At 40.7% G+C, this 23,368-nt stretch overlaps 1 protein-coding gene across 11 annotated transcripts in view; it reads right to left on the bottom strand.

Annotated features, from left to right (window-relative positions):
* ELAVL2 (ELAV like RNA binding protein 2) overlaps positions 1-23,368 on the bottom strand; it is a 144,468-nt gene that overhangs the window by 32,687 nt on the left and 88,413 nt on the right. For all 11 annotated transcript variants that reach the window (XM_075595381.1, XM_075595371.1, XM_075595401.1 and 8 more), the window contains one exon: positions 7,245-7,348. In XM_075595381.1, coding sequence (XP_075451496.1) covers positions 7,245-7,348 — 104 coding nt within the window. The remainder of the gene's footprint in view (positions 1-7,244; positions 7,349-23,368) is intronic.

Here is a 23,368-nt window from a genome sequence, read left to right as displayed (position 1 = left end):
TCACTCAATTCTCTTCCTCACTTTTAAAGCTTTACACTCTTCTGCCCCTCCTTACATCTCAGCCCTAATTTCTCACTATGGTCCATCCTGACTCTTGCGTTCTGCTCAAGGATGTCTTTCACTCTACCCCCTTTGCATCTAAAGCCCTCTCCCGCCTTAAACCTTTCTTACCGACTTACCCACACCTATGGAATGCCCTTCCCCTCAATACCCAACTATCACCCTCTCTATCCACCTTTAAGACCCTCCTTAAGACCCACTTGCTTAAAGAAGCATATGAAGAGCACCGTGGATAATACTAGACACATGATACGTAAAGTTTGGCCCCCTGCACTGCACTTACCAGAATTCCCTCCTGTCTCTGTACGTTCTTTCTACCTACCAATTAGATTGTAAGCTCCTCGGAGCAGGGACTCCTCTTCCGAAATGTTACTTTAATGTCTGAAGCACTTTACATGATCTGTTATTTGTCATTTATATGATTGTCACGTGTATTACTATTGTGAAGCGCTATGTACACTAATGGCGCTATATAAATAAAGACATACACACACACATTTGCAAAATACTTCTGTAAATTGCATGGCATTATGCATTTTATGATTTGCTAAAGGCGAGTTCTCATCCATGACACTTCCTTGACACTCCCCACCCCAAGTCATGACCACGCCCACCCCCACGCTCGCTTCCCAAAAACCTACAGACCACACACCGGAGAGAAAAGCATGCGCGAGGCAAGTAGCACTGTAGCGCTCGCTTTCACTATGGACAAAATACTGTGTGAAGGGAGGGGAAAGAGGGAGGGGAGGTTCCTGCTCAGCTGTAGATAATAACTTGCTAGAGAGGTGCTATCAGGGATAATGATATGTGAAAGTGTATAAGAGAGGAAGGATCCCTAATTGATGCACTCAACTCTACTAATATATACAACAAATAATTTTATTAAAGCAAAAGTAAACATATGAACTGATTAAAACCTAAAGTGTTGCGCTGAAAGAAAACCGTGTAGGGTTTTCCTATTGTCGAATGGTATATATATATATTGATGCACACACTTAGATCATAGAGGTAAATCCCCACAGGGACTTGAAAGGGTGAGGTGTGATCCTAATTAATTGAGTGATCAAAGTTCTAATATGCTGAGTGATACCCTATGTTAAATGCATCTCCTGCCACTACAGCAGTTTTAACTCCGATTTTAACTGCTTATGGAGACATGGTGGAAGATAATGTGTCTCATAAGCTAATGGAGAGGTCCCCGCAGTGGAGCACAATAGTTGTAAAACAATGAATCTACTCACAGCTGCATCCGCTACGGAGCCAGAACTTGACACCCTAAATTCACCTCTTACTAGCTAGTGGGATCCACATCAGTGACCCACATCATAGTTAAAAACTGATCTAATTGGCTGTGCTGCCATTATCTTCCACCATGTCTCCATAAGCAGTTAAAATCGGAGTTACAACTGCTGTAGTGGCAGGAGATGCATTTAACATAGGGTATCACTCAGCATATTAGAACTTTGATTACTCAATTAATTAGGATCACACCTCACCCTTTCAAGTCCCTGTGGGGATTTACCTCTATGATCTAAGTGTGTGCATCAATGCCTGCATATTCTGGCATTGGAATATATATATATATATATATATATATATATATATATATATATATATATATATATATATATATGCCATTCGACAATAGTAAAACCCTACACGGTTTTCTTTCAGCGCAACACTTTAGGTTTTAATCAGTTCATATGTTTACTTTTGCTTTAATAAAATTATTTAGAAAACAATACAGACCGGCGCCTTAAAGTCCAAATGGGTGATATACAAAAGTCCAATGGGTGGCTTGGGATATCCAATAGATGGTGATCTAGTCCAGTGGACAGCAGGTTCCTCAGCAGCAAAAATGATACGACATGCAGGGGAGACAAGAGGACAAGATCATAGTGTGACACAGTATGGTTATAACAATTAACACAAACATAGACAGACAGGCACATACAACACTAAACAAGTAGGCTGACTAATACAATAATGGTTTAATGAACACAATAAAATACAGCAGGCTGGTGACGAGCAGGTCTAGGATCCGGTATGTAAAACCGGAATCCTACTTACAGCAAGTCCCTTGGATAAGCGCAGGTAAATGGAGTATAGATGGTCCGGCGACAGGTGTTGGTGGACGCGTGCCACGTGTAGATGCCTGCAGGAGCCTCCTCGGATTACTGCCGATGATGGCGACGCTGCCTTCTGCTACACGGGACGCCTTCCGTTGGCGCCCGGAACTGTGTCACAGCGGGCGGGACAACACACCGGATCTCACTGCCGATACACACTTCTATGTACTGCGACTCCAGGAACTGCTTCAAAGGTCTTCTCCTCTACCAATACAGCTGATGAATGTCTCTCAATGGCCCAACGCGTTTCGTGCGCATACGCACTTCTTCAGGGGATGATAAGCACAGTCCATGATGACTTTAAATACAGACAAGGCACACACCATTGGTTGAATGAAAATGTCACTCAAAGTTAATTGGTGTTAACCATGGTTGGATGCAGTACCTGTCAATCATGTCCTGTGTAAAAGGCAGCCTTAACATACAAATGGAACAAACATGTATACGAATACAACAAACATATATACATAAAAACACATACTATTAAACAGTTGTTACTGATCATACCTAATGCTTCTTATTAATCAGACTATAACAGATATTGTAATTAATACACTCAGTGGGATTAATGATATAATCTTTTTCCATATTGATTTGACCTCATTTGCACGCCTGTGGCTTTTATATTTGCAGCAGCTATTATTAGCTGAAAACCCATTTAATAAAAGATCTATATTAAAGATAAAAATATATTAAAATCTATATATATATTAAAAACTTATAATTTAATAAATTTCTCTTAAAATTCATTAAAAAGATCATATAAAAGATTCATTTGAAAAAATCATTTAAGAAAAACGCCTAGATCAAAATCAATGTTGAGACCATTAGGTGAGAGTGTCTTTAATTCATAGATCCAGTAGGCTTCATGCCTACTGACCTAAGTAAATTACCTCCCCTTCCATTATTTTGTACAGTTTCTATGGCTTGACATTTTAGACCCATCGGATTCCTATTATGGTAAATATTAAAATGATGTGAAACACTGTGTGTATTTAAACCTCTTTTTATATTATAAATGTGTTCATACACTCTTCTCTTGTAACATCTTCCAGTTCTACCTACATATTGCAGGCCACACGGGCACTGCAACAGATAAATTACAAATGAGGAATCGCAGTTTATTGATGTTTTTATAGTGTATGTTTTTTCTGTAACATTTGATTTAAAGGTATCAGTGCTACTACTAAATGAACAAGCCATACATTTAGTGCATTTAAAAAAGCCCTTTCTTTTGCTGCTTGATTTTGAATCTGAATTGTCCAATGGACAACTAGGTGCTAAGCGCAATTTAATGTTTGGTGCTTTTGTAAAAATAATTTTTGGTTTTTCCGGGAGACATTTAGATAGAGTAGTATCACACAAAAGCATAGGCCAATGTTTATTAAAAATCTGACGAATTTTTGGCGCCATCTCGTTATACTGGGTTATAAAAGAAAATCCATTATTTTGGTTTAATGCATTTTTATTTTTGTCTTTATATTCCAGTAGTGTGTCCCTCTCAATTTTCTCCACCTGAAGGGTTGCCGCCTCAAGTAGATGTTCTGGGTAACTTCTATCACGGAATTTATCTTTAAGCTCACTCGCCTGAAGCGCAAACTCCCCAGAGTTTGAACAGTTGCGCTTCAGGCGGGTGAGCTGACCCTTAGGAATATTCCGGATCCAGCTAGGGTTATGCTGGCTGTCTGCCCTAAGATAATTATTAGCCTGGACAGACTTAAAAAATGTTTTAGTTTCTATTCTGTTATTACTAATATAAATTTCAAGGTCTAAAAACTCTATGTGTTCCTTATGGTGGTTGAAGGTGAATTTCAAATCCCTATCGTTAGAATTTAGATATGTGAAAAACGACTCAAGCTGTACCTGGCTGCCAGACCAAACAAATATAACGTCATCTATGAAACGGCGCCAGAGCACCAGGTGAGCCCCGAGTGACAGTTGTTCCAAATGTAATCTTCTTCCCAACTGTCCATAAAAAGATTAGCATAACTCGGGGCAAACCTCGTGCCCATCGCCGTTCCACAGACCTGCAAGAAAAATTGTGAATTAAATTGAAAGTGATTGTGTGTTAAAATGAAATTAATGCTATCAACTAAAAATGATTTGAGTGCTGTTGGTGTAGTGTCATCCGATTTTAACTTGCGTGTAATGGCCTGACATCCTTTCACATGATTAATGGTGGTATACAGTGATGTCACATCTGCTGTTACCCATGTGTATTTGGATAAGACATTTGTCTTATCACTAACTGTGTTTGGGTTAGTTTTTCTCGGCAGCCTTGCCATATTTTATTTAATATTAATATTATCCACCACGTTGTTGTTATTATTTGTTTTATTATTTGTATCCACTTCTATTTTTAGCGCTATACACACCACCCTTTTTTCTAGTTAATAAAATTATTTGTTATATATATTAGTAGAGTTGAGTGCATCAATTAGGGATCCTTCCTCTCCTATACACTTTCACTATGGACAAAGCCTAAGGCTGCGCTTACAGTGCCGGCGACATGACCGTTTTTGTCAAAACAAATGCATTTTTGCCGTCGTTTATAGTGCACTCGAGGGTGATGGAGCAACAGTGCTACCAAAAATCTGGTAGTCACTGATATTTGATTTTCTCCGTCTCTCTGCCTTCCCCCCTTCGTCACTGGCCTTGTAGCAAGCGACCTCGCCTAAATTTTAAATATAACTATCGCAATGGCGACATCATCGGTCGCGTCGCCGGCACTATAAGCGCAGCCTAAGTCTACAAAAGGTTTCAAGGCTCATTATGTGGGACTGCACCTTTAAAATACATCACCCAATATTCTAAAAACCTTAACCAGAACTCCACAAATAAGTCAAACGAAAACACAGGTGTCTTGTGTAACGCTTTACAACAGGGGTGTGGAACGTCAAGCCTGAGGGCCGTATAAGGCCCTCGAAATCATTTGGTCTGGCCCTGCTAAGGCAACTGCTATAACCGGGGTCGCGCTAATTTTTTAAAAAATGGCCGCCGCGCGTCCAATCGGGAGGGAGGAGGTGGTGTGAGGAGCCGGCAGCCCTACACGATCCCCAGCAGCCACCGTACTAGCCCCAGCAATCCCCCAGCAGCCACCATACTTCCCCCGCACTCCAGCAGTTCCCCCCGCACTTACCCCAGCATCCGCCCTACACGATCCCACCAGCAGCAGCAGCAACTACCAGAGGTAGGGGGGCGGGGTTCTGTGTGCCAACATGCCTGCTGTGTGCCTGCCTGTCTGTCTGTCTGTATGGCCCGCAAACGATGTTATAAATATCCAAATGGCCCTTGGCAGAAAAAAGTTTCCCATCCCTGCTTTACAACACAATAAAAACTGCAGTTATGACTACACCAAATAAAAAAAAACCTTCCCCGTCTCCTCCAGATATCCCAATACATTGCCACTATTTTGAAAACATCAGCCGTAATGTTTTTAACTACCCCGTTATCCCCTTCAATTGTCTGGTGCAGTGCCCAGTTGTCAATTCCTGACAGATGGTGTTTATTAAGCTTTTGCGTTCTTGTTAAGGCACCAAAAGAGGATTCCTCTGTCAAGTGTCAGAACAAGTCTTTAAAATTGGGGAAAAAAAGTGATATGCAGAAATAAGACTAGATTTACTGCACTTGCATATGAAACGGGAGAAAACCGTTGATGTGATGCACTTTCTTTTAATAGCATATACTTTTAATTTATCAGAACAAAAAATACAACTTGAAAGGTGCAAGCATTCCCCACAAATTTGAAACCGCAGCAATAAAGCAAAGTAAATACAAATATTCAGTTTGACACCTGTACTTTTGAAGTTTCTAATTCTACAATACATGTGACACCGTAAACTTGTCAGACCGCAATATAATTATTTCCTTTGGGGGGAACCATCATTAAACCCTATTAAAATACAAAATTACACAATATATGCAGGGCACCAATTCCACTTGGCTGGGATAAGTGAAAAATAAGGGCCAACAAGTTGACTGGTGGGGGAGAATCGTATTGATTTGTTTTATGTTTCAGGCACCTGGACACTGGGAAGAACCGCACGTTTAAAAAGGCAGCTTATGTAGTAAGGCTGCATCTAGTGTAGTCATGTGGTCTAGCTGTCAATCACTTCCCTAAACTGGGTATTGTGGGATGCAACCTTGGTGATTGCAAGCTCTTCCACCGATGTAGTTTTTCCTGCACCTGCTGTCTTTTCAGTGCTACAATGGACAATAGCAAGTCACATTTTTCAACCCTTAAAGTGAGACATTGTGATAACAGTGTGTGTGTGTGTGTGTGTGTGTGTGTGTGTGTGTGTGTGTGTGTGTGTGTGTGTGTGTGTGTGTGTGTGTGTGTGTGTGTGTGTGTGTGTGTGTATATATAGGAAAAATCTATAAGATAGAGACTTTTGGTTTACATCCTTTGATCAAATAATGCCAAGCCTGCTAACCACGTCAAGTTAAGTCTCTATAGCAGGTCCCTAACGCTAAATGCATACTAATGTTATTTGAAATAAACCCAGAAGGGGTTAATATATCCAAGCATATGCTTATATAACATAGTGCAGTTAAAAACTGGTATATACCAGTGAAGATACTCATGCCTGCAAGTAAAGTAAATAGTGAAATACAGGGACCTTACTGGGAGATTAAATACTTAGAAGGAGGGGGTGGCGATTATACATTTGTTTAACACTGTAAAGCCTGGCAAAGAAACACATTGCAGACTCCACAGAAGAATTGAAGTACAGATGTAGCAAAGGTTATTTCTCGCATCATTGACGGGTATTATGATATTCTGTGTTGAATCCTATGGAAAGTGTTCTAACACGATATGTTATTAGCGGGAGCAATGAAGTTTGCTACATCTGTATTTAAGATTTAGGTCACTAAAGTCAAATGTCACTGCTCAATGGAGATTTGTTTGAGACCCAAGACTCTCTGTTTGTCTTTTATGTACCTTCCCACACACTCAAATGTATTTATTTATTTCGGGAAGGGATTTGTAAACATCAGATAACTTGTTAGGCTTTCTGGAAACAGCCTTCAGTACAAAAATAAGCCAGGACCTACTTTAATTGTTTTGGTCTGAAGTCTCAATCCGTTCAGGGTATTGATGGCCTTCTCAGCATCCTTGGGGTCGATGTAGTTCACAAAACCATAACCCAAGCTCTGTCCTGATCAAAGAAAAACAAAACCATAGGTTAGGATGCATAAATAGAAGGCAAAATTATTTTTAAAAAACAGCTACAAAATGACACTACATAACTTCCCTATTAGAATGGGCCTAGTACAGGCATACCCCGCATTAACGTACGCAATGGGACCGGAGCATGTATGTAAAGCGAAAATGTATTTTAATGAAGCACTACTTTTTTTCCACTTATCGATGCATGTGCTGTAATGCAATCGTCATATACGTGCATAACTGATGTAAATAACGCATTTCTAACAGACTCTATAGTCTCCCCGCGTGCGCACAGCTTCGGTACAGGTGGGGAGCAGGTATTGCTGTTCAGGACGTGCTGACAGGCGCATGCCCGAGCTGTCGTTTGCCTCTTGGCCGATATGTCCTTACTCGCGAGTGTCCTTAAACCGGGGTATGCCTGTATGTGAAATATTCTCTATGGCTCTGCTATGTTTAGTATAACAAATTTCAATGGAAATGACTGGATGGGCTTAACCTCTAGTGACTTGGAAGTAGGAATAAAAGATAAATCCCAGAAGTACAGCAAATAAATAAATAAAATGGGAAACAAGCAGCTTTTAGTATAATACACATACACACACACACACACACACACACACACACACACACACACACACACACACACACACACACACACACACACACACACAGGCTAAACAAACCTAGAGCTGTGCCCCCTGACCCAGGAGACTCAGTGTTTGCGCCCCCACCCTCCCCCCAATGACTCGGTGTCAAATGACGTTCTGGGTCATGTGACTTCACGTAACCCTGCCATGGCATTTGTCGCACGTCGAAGCCCTGCAGAGAGCATGTGAGTTAGCGTCCTCACGCCTCCCCCGGCATTTAATTTAAATGCCGTGGGGAAGAGTGCGGAGCCTCGAACTGCCCGCACCCCCACTACAAATTCTCCTGCCCCTGAAGTTTTCGCACTGCTGCTATACAGTATATATAGTTGTGAATTATGAACTCTTTAGAGATGTGGCACATTCAAATCTTCAATATACATTTAATAAATTAATCAAGAAAAAAAAAATGTATTCCCGTTTGGAGCATCGAGAGGTTTCCTTCCCCCCTCAGCCATGTAGAGGCAACAATAATGGTGGGTTAAGAGCTGTAGTAGAAGGCACATGGAAAGGTGCAGGCTTGTAAATGGCAAGCAGCAGGTTACGCTTTGAAGTCAGAGCATATTAACTATACAGCTCTATACATTTTTAAGTCCATTTAGGGTTATTTATTAACTACCCGTCATACTGATTAGTCCTTTATACCAAGCAACCCAGGCTTAAACGGTGTACTGTACTTGCTTTCATGAACCTGATTTTTCGTACAACTGCACAAAATCAAATTTTTTTTAAACAACTTTTACAAAAGCCTTGGTGGAGCCGATTAATAAAAGGTAGAAATATGCAGCATTACTTTACAGATATTAAGGGGATAAAAGTTGAATGGTTAAATATATAGGAGGAGGATTAAGGGCTATTCAGAATTTAAGCTTTAACATTGAACAAGCCAAGCAACAACCTGTATTCTGACTGCATGAGATGCAACAGGTTTGCTAAATTGTTCCAGTTGCATTGTACACTAAAATCAGCACTTTGAAGCACCCTCCTCATACCTCCATGTCTAGGCAACATTAAGGTGTGCATTTACTGAAGTGACCTATTATGGGCCTTTAATTTGCAGTTTATTGACCAGAAACCACCTCCAGTCAACCAGCTGTATCCTCAAGCGGTAGAGGTAGCTTTGCAATTAAAGTTGCAGGTCCCTTCAGGGTAAAAACAGCATTCCCGGTTGCAGTTTATTTTTCATCTATTTACTTACTTATTTTAATTATAGGATTGAAGCAGGAGGTCTCCGAAGATAAACAGTGTTAATTTCAGCTCCAGGGACCCCCAGCTTCATGAGATACTTTGTAAAAACGGAGAAGTGAATAGCCAAAGCACTGCTTCCAAAAGATCTAAGTTAGACCACACATCGGTATGGGATATAGAATTCCATGAGAGATAGTAGGGATATAGTCCATAGCATCAATATATAATGTACCTCTGAATCAGATTAATAAGCATGCCGGTGTAAAACACAATAGAAACCTCGCAATCAAGCCAGACATCAAAAGAAGTTAAAAAAAATAAATCACCAGCATACCTATATCCAGGTATACACAACAGGTAACAAGAAGCCTTCATTAGTATGGTTTGAGCACAGAAGGTGAATACAGTACACACGGACCCATTTGCTTGTAGAAGCGAATCCTAACGTGCATTCAATTAAGAGAAATCCGTAGAAATAGAACAAATAGTATGAAGCACAGCAAAAATTGGAGAACTGGAAGCCGGATCAATAGTAGAAAAAAATATAAATTTATTACCGCATAGTGCCTGTTCAGAAACTGAAGAAAAACTCTGATGCGTTTCCAGTCGTCATCTGGCACTTTATCAAAGAGTATATAGTCTGCAGGTAGATCGCCACGTTAAATAGGAGCTGCTCCGGCAGAAAGGCTGCAACAGTGTCCCCCCCAGGTAAACGGACCGCCGAACAAAGTGTCAGACCACATAAAAGATGGCCACCTCTCTCTCTCAACTTCCCAAAAAGATCGTGCAAGTGCAGGTTAAAAAACCCAGTAGTACATACACATTGGTTGTAATAATAAAACATGATAAACATATTTGAAATGAAAAACGGAAGGATGTTAAAACAAGAAGTTAGGTTAATCAAATGTTGGCTTAGAAAACAAAGCATCCTTTAAATAGTCTTTTCTGAACAAATACAATCATAACATAGCATAAGTTAATACAGCTCAACCCCGTTATAGCGCGATCTGCTACAACGCGAATCCGCTTATAACGCGGTCTGAGCGTTGCTCCCGATTTGAAAACCTCCATTTTGCTGCGCGAGGACTTATCAGCATCTAGATCTCTCCTCTCTTCATAGGGCTGTACTCCAGATTATTGTACTTCAAATGATTCATCAGTCATGCACAGTATTCGCAAATGAAGAAATTGTCCTTTTGGTATCCCTCTTTTTAAAGAGGATGGACGGTTGCTGTTGGCTTGAAGGAAAGTATTCCTAGCATTCTTTTTTCTACAAATGTCTGTCTGAATATTGGAGTGAATATCAACATAAAGAACTATATCTAAATAATGAATATGGTTGATATTTTGATCAAACTTTAATGTGAGATTAAGGTGATTAGTATTGAGAGAATCAATAAATGAATTAAGTGTGGATAATTCACCCTCCCACATAAAAATAAATCAATTTAGAGCTTAAAGAAAATAATGTGATTCCAATTCCTTACGCCCAATCAACAAAGATTTAGACCAAGGTTTACACCTAAAACAGCAATTATAAAAATCAAGAACCCACTGATAAGACCCCAAAGAAATCAATACTGAAATAAAAATACAGATACATCCAGTTTTGAATCTGATCAGTCAGACACTGAAAATAGGAATCAGGTGGTTTCATTCAATTATTCACGAGATAACTGGAGACAGAGGGGTGACCAAGGGACTGTTCGAAAACTACTTTTGGATCAGGTTACTCAGAATCTAGAAATGAGGGACACTTCATATTCACCTACTAAACAGGATTCAAAAAACGATGGAGGTCAAGGAGATCGCGGAAAAAAAGAGGGGGAGGGGCCAGCAAATGGAAAAATTATTCTTAAGTGACATTGAGACTAATGTGATTAAAAGCACTAATATATCACATACAGAAGATCAACTCGGTCAACTTAATAAGGGTCTGATGGTTGCTGTTGGCTTGAAGAAAAGTATTTCTAGCATTAGTTTTTCTACAAATGTCTGTCTGAATATTGAAGTGAATATCAACATAAAGAACTAGATCTAAATAATAATAAAGACTGTGCTCGACTGATGAATCATTTGAAGTATAATCATCTGATTTGTCTAAAAGATTTGCTTTGAGGTTATCGTGATATTGATATTAGTAATGCATATTTTTATGCCAAGTCAATTAATAGACAAGATCTGTTAATTATAGGCTAAAGCAGTAAAATTCAGGGCAATATTGAAAACCCTGCTCTCTGATTGGATAATGCCCGGAATTTTAACCAATCAGTAATGCCCGGAATATAGCAGCTTGCAAAGTGCAGTTTTCAATGGGTTAATTTCCAGCCAATCAGCTTTCATAACAGCTGAGACAGGGCAGGGGATTGGTTTGCTTAAAGTATAAGCTCTGAGACAGGGCAGGGGATTGGTCAGGACGTATCAGCCATGGGTTGACTCCTCCCCTTCCCGAGCTGACAGATTTTCTGAGCAGATAAAGTTGATTTGGGTGAGGAGGAGGGGGGGGAGATGGTGTCTGCAAAGAAGTAAGTGGCTGTCTGCAGTTTCTTTGTGGCTGCAATTTGTGTGCTGTTGTGTTGTATATCTGTGTAGAAGTGCTGTGTGTGTATAGAGCCCCAGTGTGTGTGTGTGTCAGTGTCAGCAGCAGTGTTTATGGGTGTAACGTGTGTATATAGAGGTGCTGTGTTGTGTGTAGAGGTGCGGTGTATAGAGGTGGAGTGTTGTGTGTGTGTGTGTGTGTGTGTAGGAGGGGGGTGTGTAGAGGTGCTGTGTTGTGTGTAGAGGTGAAGGGGGGGGGAGAGTGCAAAGTTTAGTAAGTGGCTGCATTTTTTATTGTGGCTGCAGTGTGTGTGTGTGTTGTGCTGTTGTATGTGTAGCAGTAGTTTGTGTGTGTAGAGCTGCTGTGTGTGTAGAGCTGCTGTTGTGTGTGTAGAGCTGCTGTTGTGTGTGTAGAGCTGCTGTTGTGTGTGTAGAGCTGCTGTTGTGTGTGTAGAGCTGCTGTTGTGTGTGTAGAGCTGCTGTTGTGTGTGTAGAGCTGCTGTTGTGTGTGTAGAGCTGCTGTTGTGTGTGTAGAGCTGCTGTTGTGTGTGTAGAGCTGGTGTGTGTATGTGTGTGCTGCGTTGTGTGTGTAGAGGTGCTGTGTTGAGTGTAGAGGAGGTGCTGTGTTGTGTGTCTAGAGCTTGTGTATGTGTGTATGTGTGTAGAGGTGCTGTGTTTGTTGAGCGGTGTGTGTGTGTGTGTGTGTGTGTGTGTGTGTGTGTGTGTGTGTGTGTACATAGAGGGGGCAGCAGTGTGTGGATATAGATATCTGCAGTGTAAGCGTATATATAGTGGTGGTTTCATATATTTACCATTTTATTTTAATTAAAAAAAATCTATTTAACTATACAAATGTGTCTATTTACGAAATAAGCCTACATTTAACCTATAATAGTAATAATCCCCTCAGAACAGGACATTATTGGCCAGTAAAGCCCTGTTCTTCGGGGATTATTACTTAAATAAAATGCACAGACAATCCAATCATGAGTTTAATAGGCAAGCACCTGTGTTTATTACTCATAGTCTACAGGCCAGCAAAATCCGCACAATTTTCCATAAGCACTGGAAGGTGTTGAATTTGGCTAGACCTTAAAAATATAGAAGATTTGGGGCCTAGATTTGTCTTTAGGAGGGCTAAGTCCTTAGCCCATCACCTTTCTCCACCCTTATTTTGGTTAGGATCAGAGGAACAGCTATCTGGAAACCCATGTGGGTTCTTTAAATGTGGTTATTGTATCATGTGTCGTTATGTAGCTCCAATGAAAAAGGTTTATTTAAAATCTGATAATCATTACCACAACATTTCTACTTTCATTAATTGCAACAACTTAATTTGTATATGATGTGGCTGTGGGAGGGGCTATGTGGGAAGGACCATCAGACCTCAAGGTGAGGATGATGGAACACATCAGATCTATCAAGAAGATGCTTTACTTCCTGTATCCAAACATTTCAATAATTGCCATTTAGGGGACATTTCTCAATGTAAATTTACAGGTATTGAGCATACACCTATTCCAGTGCGGGGAGAAGATAAACTTACTCTCCTCAACCACCGGCAGATGTATTAGATACATAAAATGAATACGCTATCTCCTATGGGAATTAATACAGAATGGGATATCAAGCATTTCTTGTAAAGGGATATGATAACCGCTGTGGGAACCGAGTGTCTGATGGTTTTCTCACCTTTCATATTGTGACGTGAAGGGGTAGCCAGGCCATCAATAAATGTATTAAGCCCTGCTGGTTATCTCTGAGCCCTGTTTTAGGTTTCAGAATGTCAGCTCTTTAACCTGTGTATTGTACCTGCAATGAATGAATTGTTTGACAATAAAGAATGTATGTTTTACCTTTCCAGGAGTGCTAACCAGTGGAGATTCTCAGGCTGAGTTTCAAAGGGGGTTTTGCAGTAAAAGTGGTCAGATTATGTCTATGTAGCCGGGGTCCAGAAATGCTGGTCACCCCAAAAATGTATCCTGGAATCCGGTCGAATTCCCAGGGACATATAGGCACATTGCCCTGGTCAAAATCCTCCCTTGAAAACAGTTACGCGACTCACCGACAGGCTTCCCTGCTTCAGCACAGACCAGAAAGGTAAAATCAGGGCATATGGATTTGTATATCCCGGGTACAGTCAAGGTTTCCCAAGTTAGTGAGGGTCCCCCAGTATATGCCCAAATACCCCAGAATCAGTATGGAGGTTCTGGGGGGTTTCTTGAACTATATATTAAGTTGAGAGAAGTTTTATGAAACCCAAGTCCAAGTTTCAGTAAAGGAAAGAGCTAATGGCCTGGGAGTGTGCCCAAGCGTTTTTTGGTTCTAAAGAAAATTAGGTGTCCTTAAGGGTAGGAGCTACAGCTCTGGGATTGCAGCTAAGCATCTTTTCATTTTACTTCAGGACTTGGAAGAAAAATGGGAAATATTTTTTTTTATGTTTCATAAAATGTTTAATAGCCAATGTGGCTATAAGGTTTTTACAGTCTAACTTGGGTGTACAGTGTATGAGGGATATGGCTAGTGGTAATAAAAGTATATAGTCCGATTCTATCCCTCATAGCCCAAAAGACTTAGACAAAGTAGAGAGTGTAAAAGTATATATTTATTAAACCGAGATGTTTGTAAATGTATTATACTTATAAACTGGGACTTTCAAAGACGGATCTCTGAGGGGGGCTGGTGGGCTACCAATTTGTGGTGCCACCGAGTCTGCCCTAGGTCCGTACTTCAAAGTCACAGATGTTGCCAGGAGGTGTTAAAGCCATTTGGGCAGGATGGTTAGGTGGAGTACCCTCGTCCGGGAAACAATGCTAGCCAGCGCGGCCAGCATTTGCCTTCCAAGACTTGGAGGCACCTAACCCAGTGGGTGGCTTTTGAATAACAAGTGGTTAGGATGACAAACTTACACATGCCCTCATTGCATTCTGAAGAACTGCTTGCCCGGCTTTGGAAGACTGGCAGCCTTCTGATTAGCTGGTTGTCAACTCCTCAGGCTCAGATAGGTTGTAGTATTTCATGAATGAATCTGAAATACTATAAGAAACCCAGCAGCCAATCCGGACCTCAGATTCTAAGCACCAAAACAGCAGCGGCAAATTCAAAGATGCTCTGTGGGAGATGTCCGTGAGCCGTCTTCAGAAATTTCAAGGCCCACTTTGAGGACAAGTTCTCAGAATACTTCGTAGCGGTCGTGGCTGGAACTGCATGCCGAAAAAGAGTACCAGGACGTTTGGTTTCCGCTCTTGGTCAAGGGATTTCAGCACCTCAAGAGTGGAAAGAGCGGTGGCGTCAGGAACTGCATGCCGATTTCAGTTACAGGACTTTTCGGGCTTAGTCCCGGGTCATCTGAAAGACTTTGTAAAGACTTTGTTCTCTGTGCTATTTCAACTAGGAAAGGTTTGTTTTGTAGCCCAGACACCAGTAAGTGTGTTTTCTCCTGTATATTGTAAATCACTGTGTGTATGTCTGTTTCAATAGAATAAATTACACATTTGTTTTACTTCTTGGTTTTGCTCAGTGATATGATCTCGGTATAAAGGTGTAAATTCCTGGTCTCCTGTGACACAAAAACATTTTTTTGGGGGTCTTTGGTTACTTTGTTGTTTTTTGCTGGAGTTGGCTTTAGACATGAGTTTTCTTAATTATCTGCAATATAATCATGTTATTGGTTATGTTTATTATGATGAACAGACAGATTTAATAACTACTAGCGTTGCGTTGTCTTCATCTAGCTCCAACCAATATTCAGTTATTGTTTAGATTAACTAATATTTTAAGATATTTCAGTCATTTTTGTGTCTGTACTAAAAGTTTTGTAGTTTATACTACTATTTTTGTTTTATTTCGATGTTTGAATTGGTTATTTACAGGAAGTATACCGTTTTTGTCTGTTAGGAGCTACATTGTTGTATTGGAGTCTGATATAATTTTTCTTCCTTATACTAGATGGATATCATTCAAAGCCAATATTAAATAATGCTATGTTATGATTGTATTTGTTCAGAATATACTAACCCAACTTGTTGGTTTAACATTCTGTTTTTAATTTCATTATATATATATATATATATATATATATATATATATATATATATATATATATATATATATATATATATATATATATATTACAACCAATGTTTATGTACTACTGTTTTTTTAAGCTGCACTTGCGCGATCTTTCTGGGATGCTCCGAGGGAGAGGTGGCCATTTTTTATGTGGTCTGACACTTGACACTGTTCGGCGGTCAGTTTACCTGGAGGGGGGAGGGGGGGGGCGGAGAGACACTGTTGCAGCCCTTCCGCCGGAGCACCTCCTATTTAAGGTGGCGATCTACCTGCAGACTATACTATTTGATAAAGCGCCAGGTGACGGCGGGAAACGCGTCTGTTTGTCTTCAGTTTCTGTACAGGCATTATGCAGTAATAATTTTCTACTATTGATCCGGCTTCTAATTGTCCAATTTTTGCTGTGCTTCATACTGTTTGTTCTATTTCCTGAGATATTGGCACCCCACGAAGGAGATAAGTATCTCCTGCTCAGGTTTAAAGCCCCTGGTCTCATGAGCCAATAGGTAGCTTCATGAGACATCACAGCTTCCAATTGGCCCAAAAGACGCAGGAAAATTAAGTCGCCATTCTGTTAGTCCCAAAAAGCCCAAATAGGAGCAGCTACCTGCACAGATACTAGCATCTCCTACGGAGGTATCTCGGGAAGCAGAGGGTCTCTGGATATGACATTACTGCAGTTCAAATAAACTGCAACCAGTAGTGCTGCTTTAAGCACAATACTCAGTAAACCCATGCAAGACAAGACCAGAGTTAAGGCAATGCAATTACCAAGATCACTATAGAGCACATCCCTCAACACGTAGTTGAAAATAAATAAAAAAATGTCTTTATATTCTCGCTCACACACACCTGAAAATGGCCACCCTCTCCTGGGGAAGAAAAAAAGTAAATAGATAACTGCACATAGGGTGAGTGTAGTGGATTTATTAATTCCAGTTTCTAGACTTTTCATTCCCCAAAGGGAGCTTCTTCAGGATTAATGTGACATGCACCAATATACATAAAAAAAAGGAATGTTGGCCCTAAATATAAATACCCCTACCTACTCATCCATTTGTGTACACACGTGTGTGTGTGATGTCAAATATTCAACAAAAAGTAGATTTCATAGTATCCAGATGTTTTTGTTCCGCAGAAGGACCTTCTTTCATGGGTACTGTGACATGAACCAACATATTTAATTACAACATTTAGTGCCAAAATGCTTTTTTTTTAATGTATATTGGTGCATGTCACAGCACCCCTGAAAATTTTGAGATACACACTAGAGAGAAATTTTTAGATAGAGATAGATACACACACACACATACAGCAGACTGCGACTATTCTAACGCAAACCAGTGGCAAATCGCCAAAAAGACCCAGGTACATTCTGAATACATGCCTTAAACTAGACCCAGCATTTCTGCATTGATTAATGGCCCATCAGATTAACAGTGAGGGTCCCTGGCAGTCCCATTCAAACTGAATGGGACTGCCAGGGACCCCTGCTGTGTTAATCCTATGGGTCATTAGTCAATGCAGAAGTGCTTTAAACTTGCCTTAAACAATCCCAGCACATACCCACCATGTAACCGGGCTAGTTTAAGGCAAGCTTTAGAATAGTCGTGGTCTCGTCTGTACATACAGTTTGTGAACCCCTTAGGATTTTCATATATTTTGAACCTAAAATGGTAATATATCTTAATCCAAGTCCTAATACTGTAGATAAAGATATCCTGATCAAACACAAAAACATGACACGGTTTCAACAATTGTTTATCTACAAATGATTTAACATCCATGTATGAAAAAGTATGTGAACCTTTAGATTGAGTAGAATGAGCAGCAATGACCTCAACTCAGCATTTCCTGGAACTTCTGGTCAGTCTCTCACATTGGTTGAGCCATTTGTGCCCAATCCTCCTACAGAATTGCGTCAACTCAGACACTTGAGGGCTTCCTTGCATGGACAGCTTGCTTCAGGTCCTGCCTTAACATTTCCATGGGGTTTAGGTATGTACTGTGACTAGGTATTCTTAAAGGCGGAATGGCTTCTTCTGCATCTTTTGTATGTTTAAGATCATTGTCTTGCTGCATGAGCCACTTTCGCTTAAGCTTACGGACGGATGGCCTGCCATTCTCCTCTAGAATATTCTGATAATGTAGAATTCATGGTTGTCACTGATGGCAAGCCGTCCAGGTCCGAGGCAGAAAAGCAGCCCCAAACCATGCTTGACGGTTGGGATGACATTCTTTTGTTCGAATGCAGCGTTTAGTTTTTATCAAACATAACGTTTCTCATTGAGGCGAAAAAGTTGAAACTTTGACACGTCTGTCACGAGAACATTGTTCCAGAAGTCTTGTGGATCATCTATGTGCTCTTTGGCCAACTTCAGATGGACAGCAAAATTATTTTTAGAGAGCAGTGGTTTCCTCCTGGCTATCCTTACATGGCCATTCTTGTGTAGTCTGATAGTTGACTCACATTAGTCAAGGCGAGAAGGACCTGTAGATCCTTGGATGTTACTCTGGGGTTCTTTGTGACTTACTAGATGATTTGCCGGTTTGTTTTTGGAGAGATTTTGGTAGGACGACTGCTCGCTCCTGGGTCGAGTGACTTTGGTCTTGAGTGTTCTTCATTTGTCTGACAGTGGAGTTCGAAATCCTTAGAAATAAATAAAGTCCCGCAGCTGAGTATCAATAACTGCTTTTCTGAGGTCTTCAGTTTTCTAGTAACCATAGCATGACGTGTTTCCACACACCTGTATGGTGAAGACCAAACTCACAAAGCTTCTGATTATATACTGTAGGGTGTGGCCTCCTAAACTCACACCTGCAGATCTACCCAATTATTTCAACACCTGATTTACTTATTCCCTTTAATTTAGATGATAAAACCAGGTTTCACTTACTTTTTCACATAGACTGACCCTTACTCTTTCTTTATCTAATTTACACATCATTTTGTTTCAAGATATTGAATTGGTTAATATAAACCCTATTGGATATTTAAGGAAAGACTGGTTTTAATACTGTAAGAATGTTATCATGGAAAAACTATGATATTTCCGTAATCATTGGGGTTCACAAACTCTTGCCACTGTAAATATACATACGTATGTGCATACATATTTATGTATGTATGTATACACATGCATAAGCACAGGAAAATGCAACTAAAATGCAATAATTTGAACAATTTTGCTTAAAGAAATCCTGAGAAACTACAACTAATGTAAGCAATTTAATGAAGGGAAACTTAACGTTCTTCCTTCCTAAAGGCTTAAAAATCAGATTGAACAAAAAAATTATCATAAAGTGATTTACTTCAGTTTACACCTTTTTTGTACTATAAAGTATCGCTTGTTCAGAAGCAAGTGCACTATGAGCAATACCTTTGTGGCTCTTGACCATTGCTAGACATGAGTCACTGCAACTACAATGGATTCTTGACAACTAGAACAAAACGCAACAAAATGGACTAGAACTTCACATTCACAAATTCAAACCTTGCGAATTTTATGTTCGCTTTGTAAAGGAAAAGAAAAAGGCACGTGATCAAACTTTCTTTCATAACCATCGGTGTTATGGTTTCTCATCACAAATATGCATTCACTCTAAGAGGTCTTGACTACACTAAAAATGTCACACATTTATGTGCATCTTTTACCCCAACTTTCTGCAAATCCACATGATCATCTCCCTCAACGTATTTTCTCCATGAATCTCAACATTGTTTTTAATTTCCTTTTCACCATTAACCCTTTGGGTGCCATGAGACGTAGCATGTACATCATGGCGTCTGGCCCGCCAGGAGCCCCTGATGAGGTAGTAGGGCAGCTGGAATGTTTGTTTGGCTCAGTGCAGGGAAATTCTCCGGTGGCATCTCCCTCTGCAACGTCAAAGGGTGTCGTGTTGCCATGACAACGGGGCGTCGCAGCTCCATGAAGCCTCACGGCAACGCGCCACAGAGCGCCCCGTTCTCATGGTAACGCGACACCGCATTCCGCCGCCGTTAGACATTGCAGAGCCTTGACAGGAGCATGCAGGTGGAGATGCTGGGATTTGCCCACATTACATGGGGAGATAGCAGCCAGCGCTCCAAACCAACTCCTATGAGCAACAGGAGGATGACTCCTCTCCTGCTGTTCTGGACACTGAAGCAGTCCCTTGATTAAGATTGCCAGAGGGGCAGTGGCACGCTGGTGGGGAAGCCACTCCAGCACTCAAAGGGTTAAACGTTTAATTTAGTGCCCTATTGCCATATTTCAGTTCAGGCAGGAGCTAGGTTTCAAATGTCTTAAAATATACATGCACATGAAAACTAATCTCTATTAACTACTGGACATCAAATGCAAAAGAGGGGGAACATATTAGATCAAACGAAAAATAAAATATTGGGGAACGGATGCTGTGAAAGCAAGTTACACACTAACAGAGTCTAGAAGCTTGAGACATTTCACATGACTGCAAGAGAATTCAATGTCAGAAAACAAATTGCTACATTGCACATTGAGACTAAGAGCAGAGAAGAATAGTGTTTATTTTTAATAGCAATATATCTGGCCAAGCATTTACTGAACGTTCACACCCCGAGGCAGAGTGAACCAGACATAGCGTTAACTGCTCTTTCCTAGGGCTCTATTGTTAAGATATGGTATTGGGAAGCATTGTGTTGAGCCAGGAGAAGAATAGTTGGATAAAAATAGCATGTTAGCGAGGACATGATCCAGCCAAGGTTATTATATCCATTGTATTATATCAAACTCAGTGTCATTCTGTGCCAGACTGAAAGCTACAGAAAGTTTCAGGTTATAGCATGGTTTTATTCTAATATATGTAATCATTTTCAATCCATGCATACAAGGTAATACGTTAAGTCTCAACTAAAATCAAATAAATATTGTATTGGGAAACTTTGTATGTCTTTATCAAATTTTACAAGCGACAGAAGCCCAATGCTACATCCAATATGACAAAAACACACAGTAAAATACTTATATATTCTAGTTTAACCCTTTGGCCAAAGCATTGTACGCCTGTGAGCCACAATAAGGCAGACCCTGCTCACAGGTCCTAACATAACCAGATTAAATACTAATATACCTCTATTAGGATTAAAATTCTCATGTACCTCTATTAGGAGGGAGAAAGACCACATTGGATCTATATCCAGTAAAATGAGAGGAACCTGCTGACTTGGGAAGTGGGGAGGGGCGAGCTTAAAACCTGAGAAGGAGGAGCCACTAACCTCCAACAGCTGACAGCTGAAAATAAGTTAAACATACAGAACCCCAGTAAGCTCTTTTTGGGCTTACATTGCTTTGGCCAAAGGGTTAAACTAAATGACCCCTTTTCAAGAGAATATATTATTTTACTGTGTATTTTTGTCATATTGGATGTAGCATTGGTCTTCTGTCGCTTGTTGTATACATATGCCACGCTAAATAGCTCTCCTTTTTGACACTTATACAGTATATATTTTGAGGAGGCTCAGGGGTTCCCAAAAACAGCTTGCTGTGGTTCTGTGTGTTTGTTTAATTGTAAACTAATTGCATTCCACCTAAACCACGGGTGTAAAAAGTAATTAGCCAAGTTGCAGATCGATCAGCGAAGATTCGGCTCGGGGGTTCACTAAATGGCTGCAGAGTACGGGCAGTATCTGACTTTGCAAATGGTTGCTACAGAAACAAAAAAAGGCTTGTTACTTTAGAATACAAAAAAAATCAGTTTAATAAAAATAGTAGCACAGAAATTAGTTATAAAAAAAGTAGGATATTGCTTTGTCTGCAGCTTTAACTTGCATCTAGTATCACTGTAGTTAAATTGACATTTGATAATTTCAGAATAAAAATATCAATTGGCACAAGTTACTATACATTGTGTCCAGTATGTGATTACGGTTCAAAGAAATCAAATGCCCCTTGATCCATCCCACCCTAATCTGAACTTCAGAGGAAGTACGGTACTTCTGTTCAGATTGCTCCTTTGCATCTCAAGAGGCTGCAGAAGAACAGGGTTATACACAGAATGTAACATTTCGGTAGGCTTGGCTTTCTTGGAGCAGTGAAAGATGAAAGCAGCATTTCCTCCAATTCAATTTTTTATTTTCTGGATAACAGCCAATGTTTATCAGGGTGACTTACTTTCTCCTGTGTATGGCTCATGAAAAATTTAAAAAATGGGTTAAGAGGTCAATGGGTCAGCAGAGAAAGAAGGTGTCTACTGTTGAAAATTAAGGTTAGTTAATTGATAACCTAACACACCTGGTGGGTGTCCCTATTTAAACAGAGGCTTCTAACGATTCCTGAGCTTGCGTGTACTGATTGATCTGTGTGGTTGATTGAAGTGCTGGTTGTTTAAAGTGTGTGCAGTTAGAACCAGAAGCAGTTTGAACAAGAAAGCAGTTAAACAAGGTATAGTTTATTAAAGTACAGTTTACTGTTAGTACTTCTAAACTTCATAGTTGCTAGAATGAGCAGGATTGAAAATGCCACTCAATGCACATCTTGCCACATGTATGTGCACTTGGAGAAGCTGTTCCAAGGAGCATACCGCTGTGAGAAGTGTGAGCGGGTGGTCTCTTTAGAATCAGAGATTGCTGATCTGAAGAGGCAACTTGCAATATTGAGGGACATTGGCAATCTTGAAAGGGAATTAGAGCTCACTGAGCAGGCCCTTGCTTCGACTAGTGGTGCAGATGGTGGCGCTTTTAGTGAGGAGCAGGTAGGTAGCTTAGTTGCCGTTAGTGAGGAGCCGGTAGGTAGTTGGGTGACAGTTAGAAGGGGAAGCAGGGGCAATAGGGAGAGGCAGGTCGTTTCTGAGCTGACACATCCCAATAGATTTGCCATGTTGAGTGAAGATATTGGGAATGTTGGGGCAGAAATGGCAAGGCTGGGGGAGACTAATTCCTCTAGCAGCCAGGGGAATAGTTCCTCCAGCACAGTGGGGACTCAGGATGCTCAGATGCAAAGAAAGATTGTGGTGGTAGGGGACTCCATTATTGGGAAGGTAGATAGGGCAATCTGTTGCCGGGACCGCATGAACCGAACAGTTTGTTGTCTCCCGGGTGCTCGGGTTCGGCACATTGCGGATTGGGTAGACAGTTGTTGGGGGGGCGGGGGGGGGGGCTGGGATTGACCCGGCGGTCTTGGTACATGTTGGCACCAATGACAAAGTTAGAGAAAGATGGAGGGTTCTAAAAAATGATTACAGGGATCTAGGCCAAAAGCTTAAGGCAAGGACCTCCAAGGTAGTATTTTCTGAAATACTACCAGTGCCATGCGCTACCGCAGGGAGACAGTCAGAGATCAGGGAGGTTAATGCATGGCTAAGAAAGTGGTGTAGGAAGGAGGGGTTTGGGTTTTTAGAGCACTGGGACTCCTTTTCTGAGAGGTGCCATCTATATTCTAGGGACGGATAGCACCTCAATGAAGAGGGATCTTCTGTGCTAGGGGGGAGAATGCTAAAAAGGTTGGAGGAGATTTTAAACTAGGATGGAGGGGGGAGGGGAATGAAACAGATAATGAACTAAATGGAATAGATGAGAAGGCATCAAAACGAGGTCATGTTTGCATAATGGG

This window comes from Ascaphus truei, chromosome 1, assembly GCF_040206685.1.
Source record: "Ascaphus truei isolate aAscTru1 chromosome 1, aAscTru1.hap1, whole genome shotgun sequence".
Lineage (NCBI taxonomy): Eukaryota > Metazoa > Chordata > Amphibia > Anura > Ascaphidae > Ascaphus > Ascaphus truei.
This window is presented reverse-complemented; position numbering and strand designations above follow the sequence as displayed.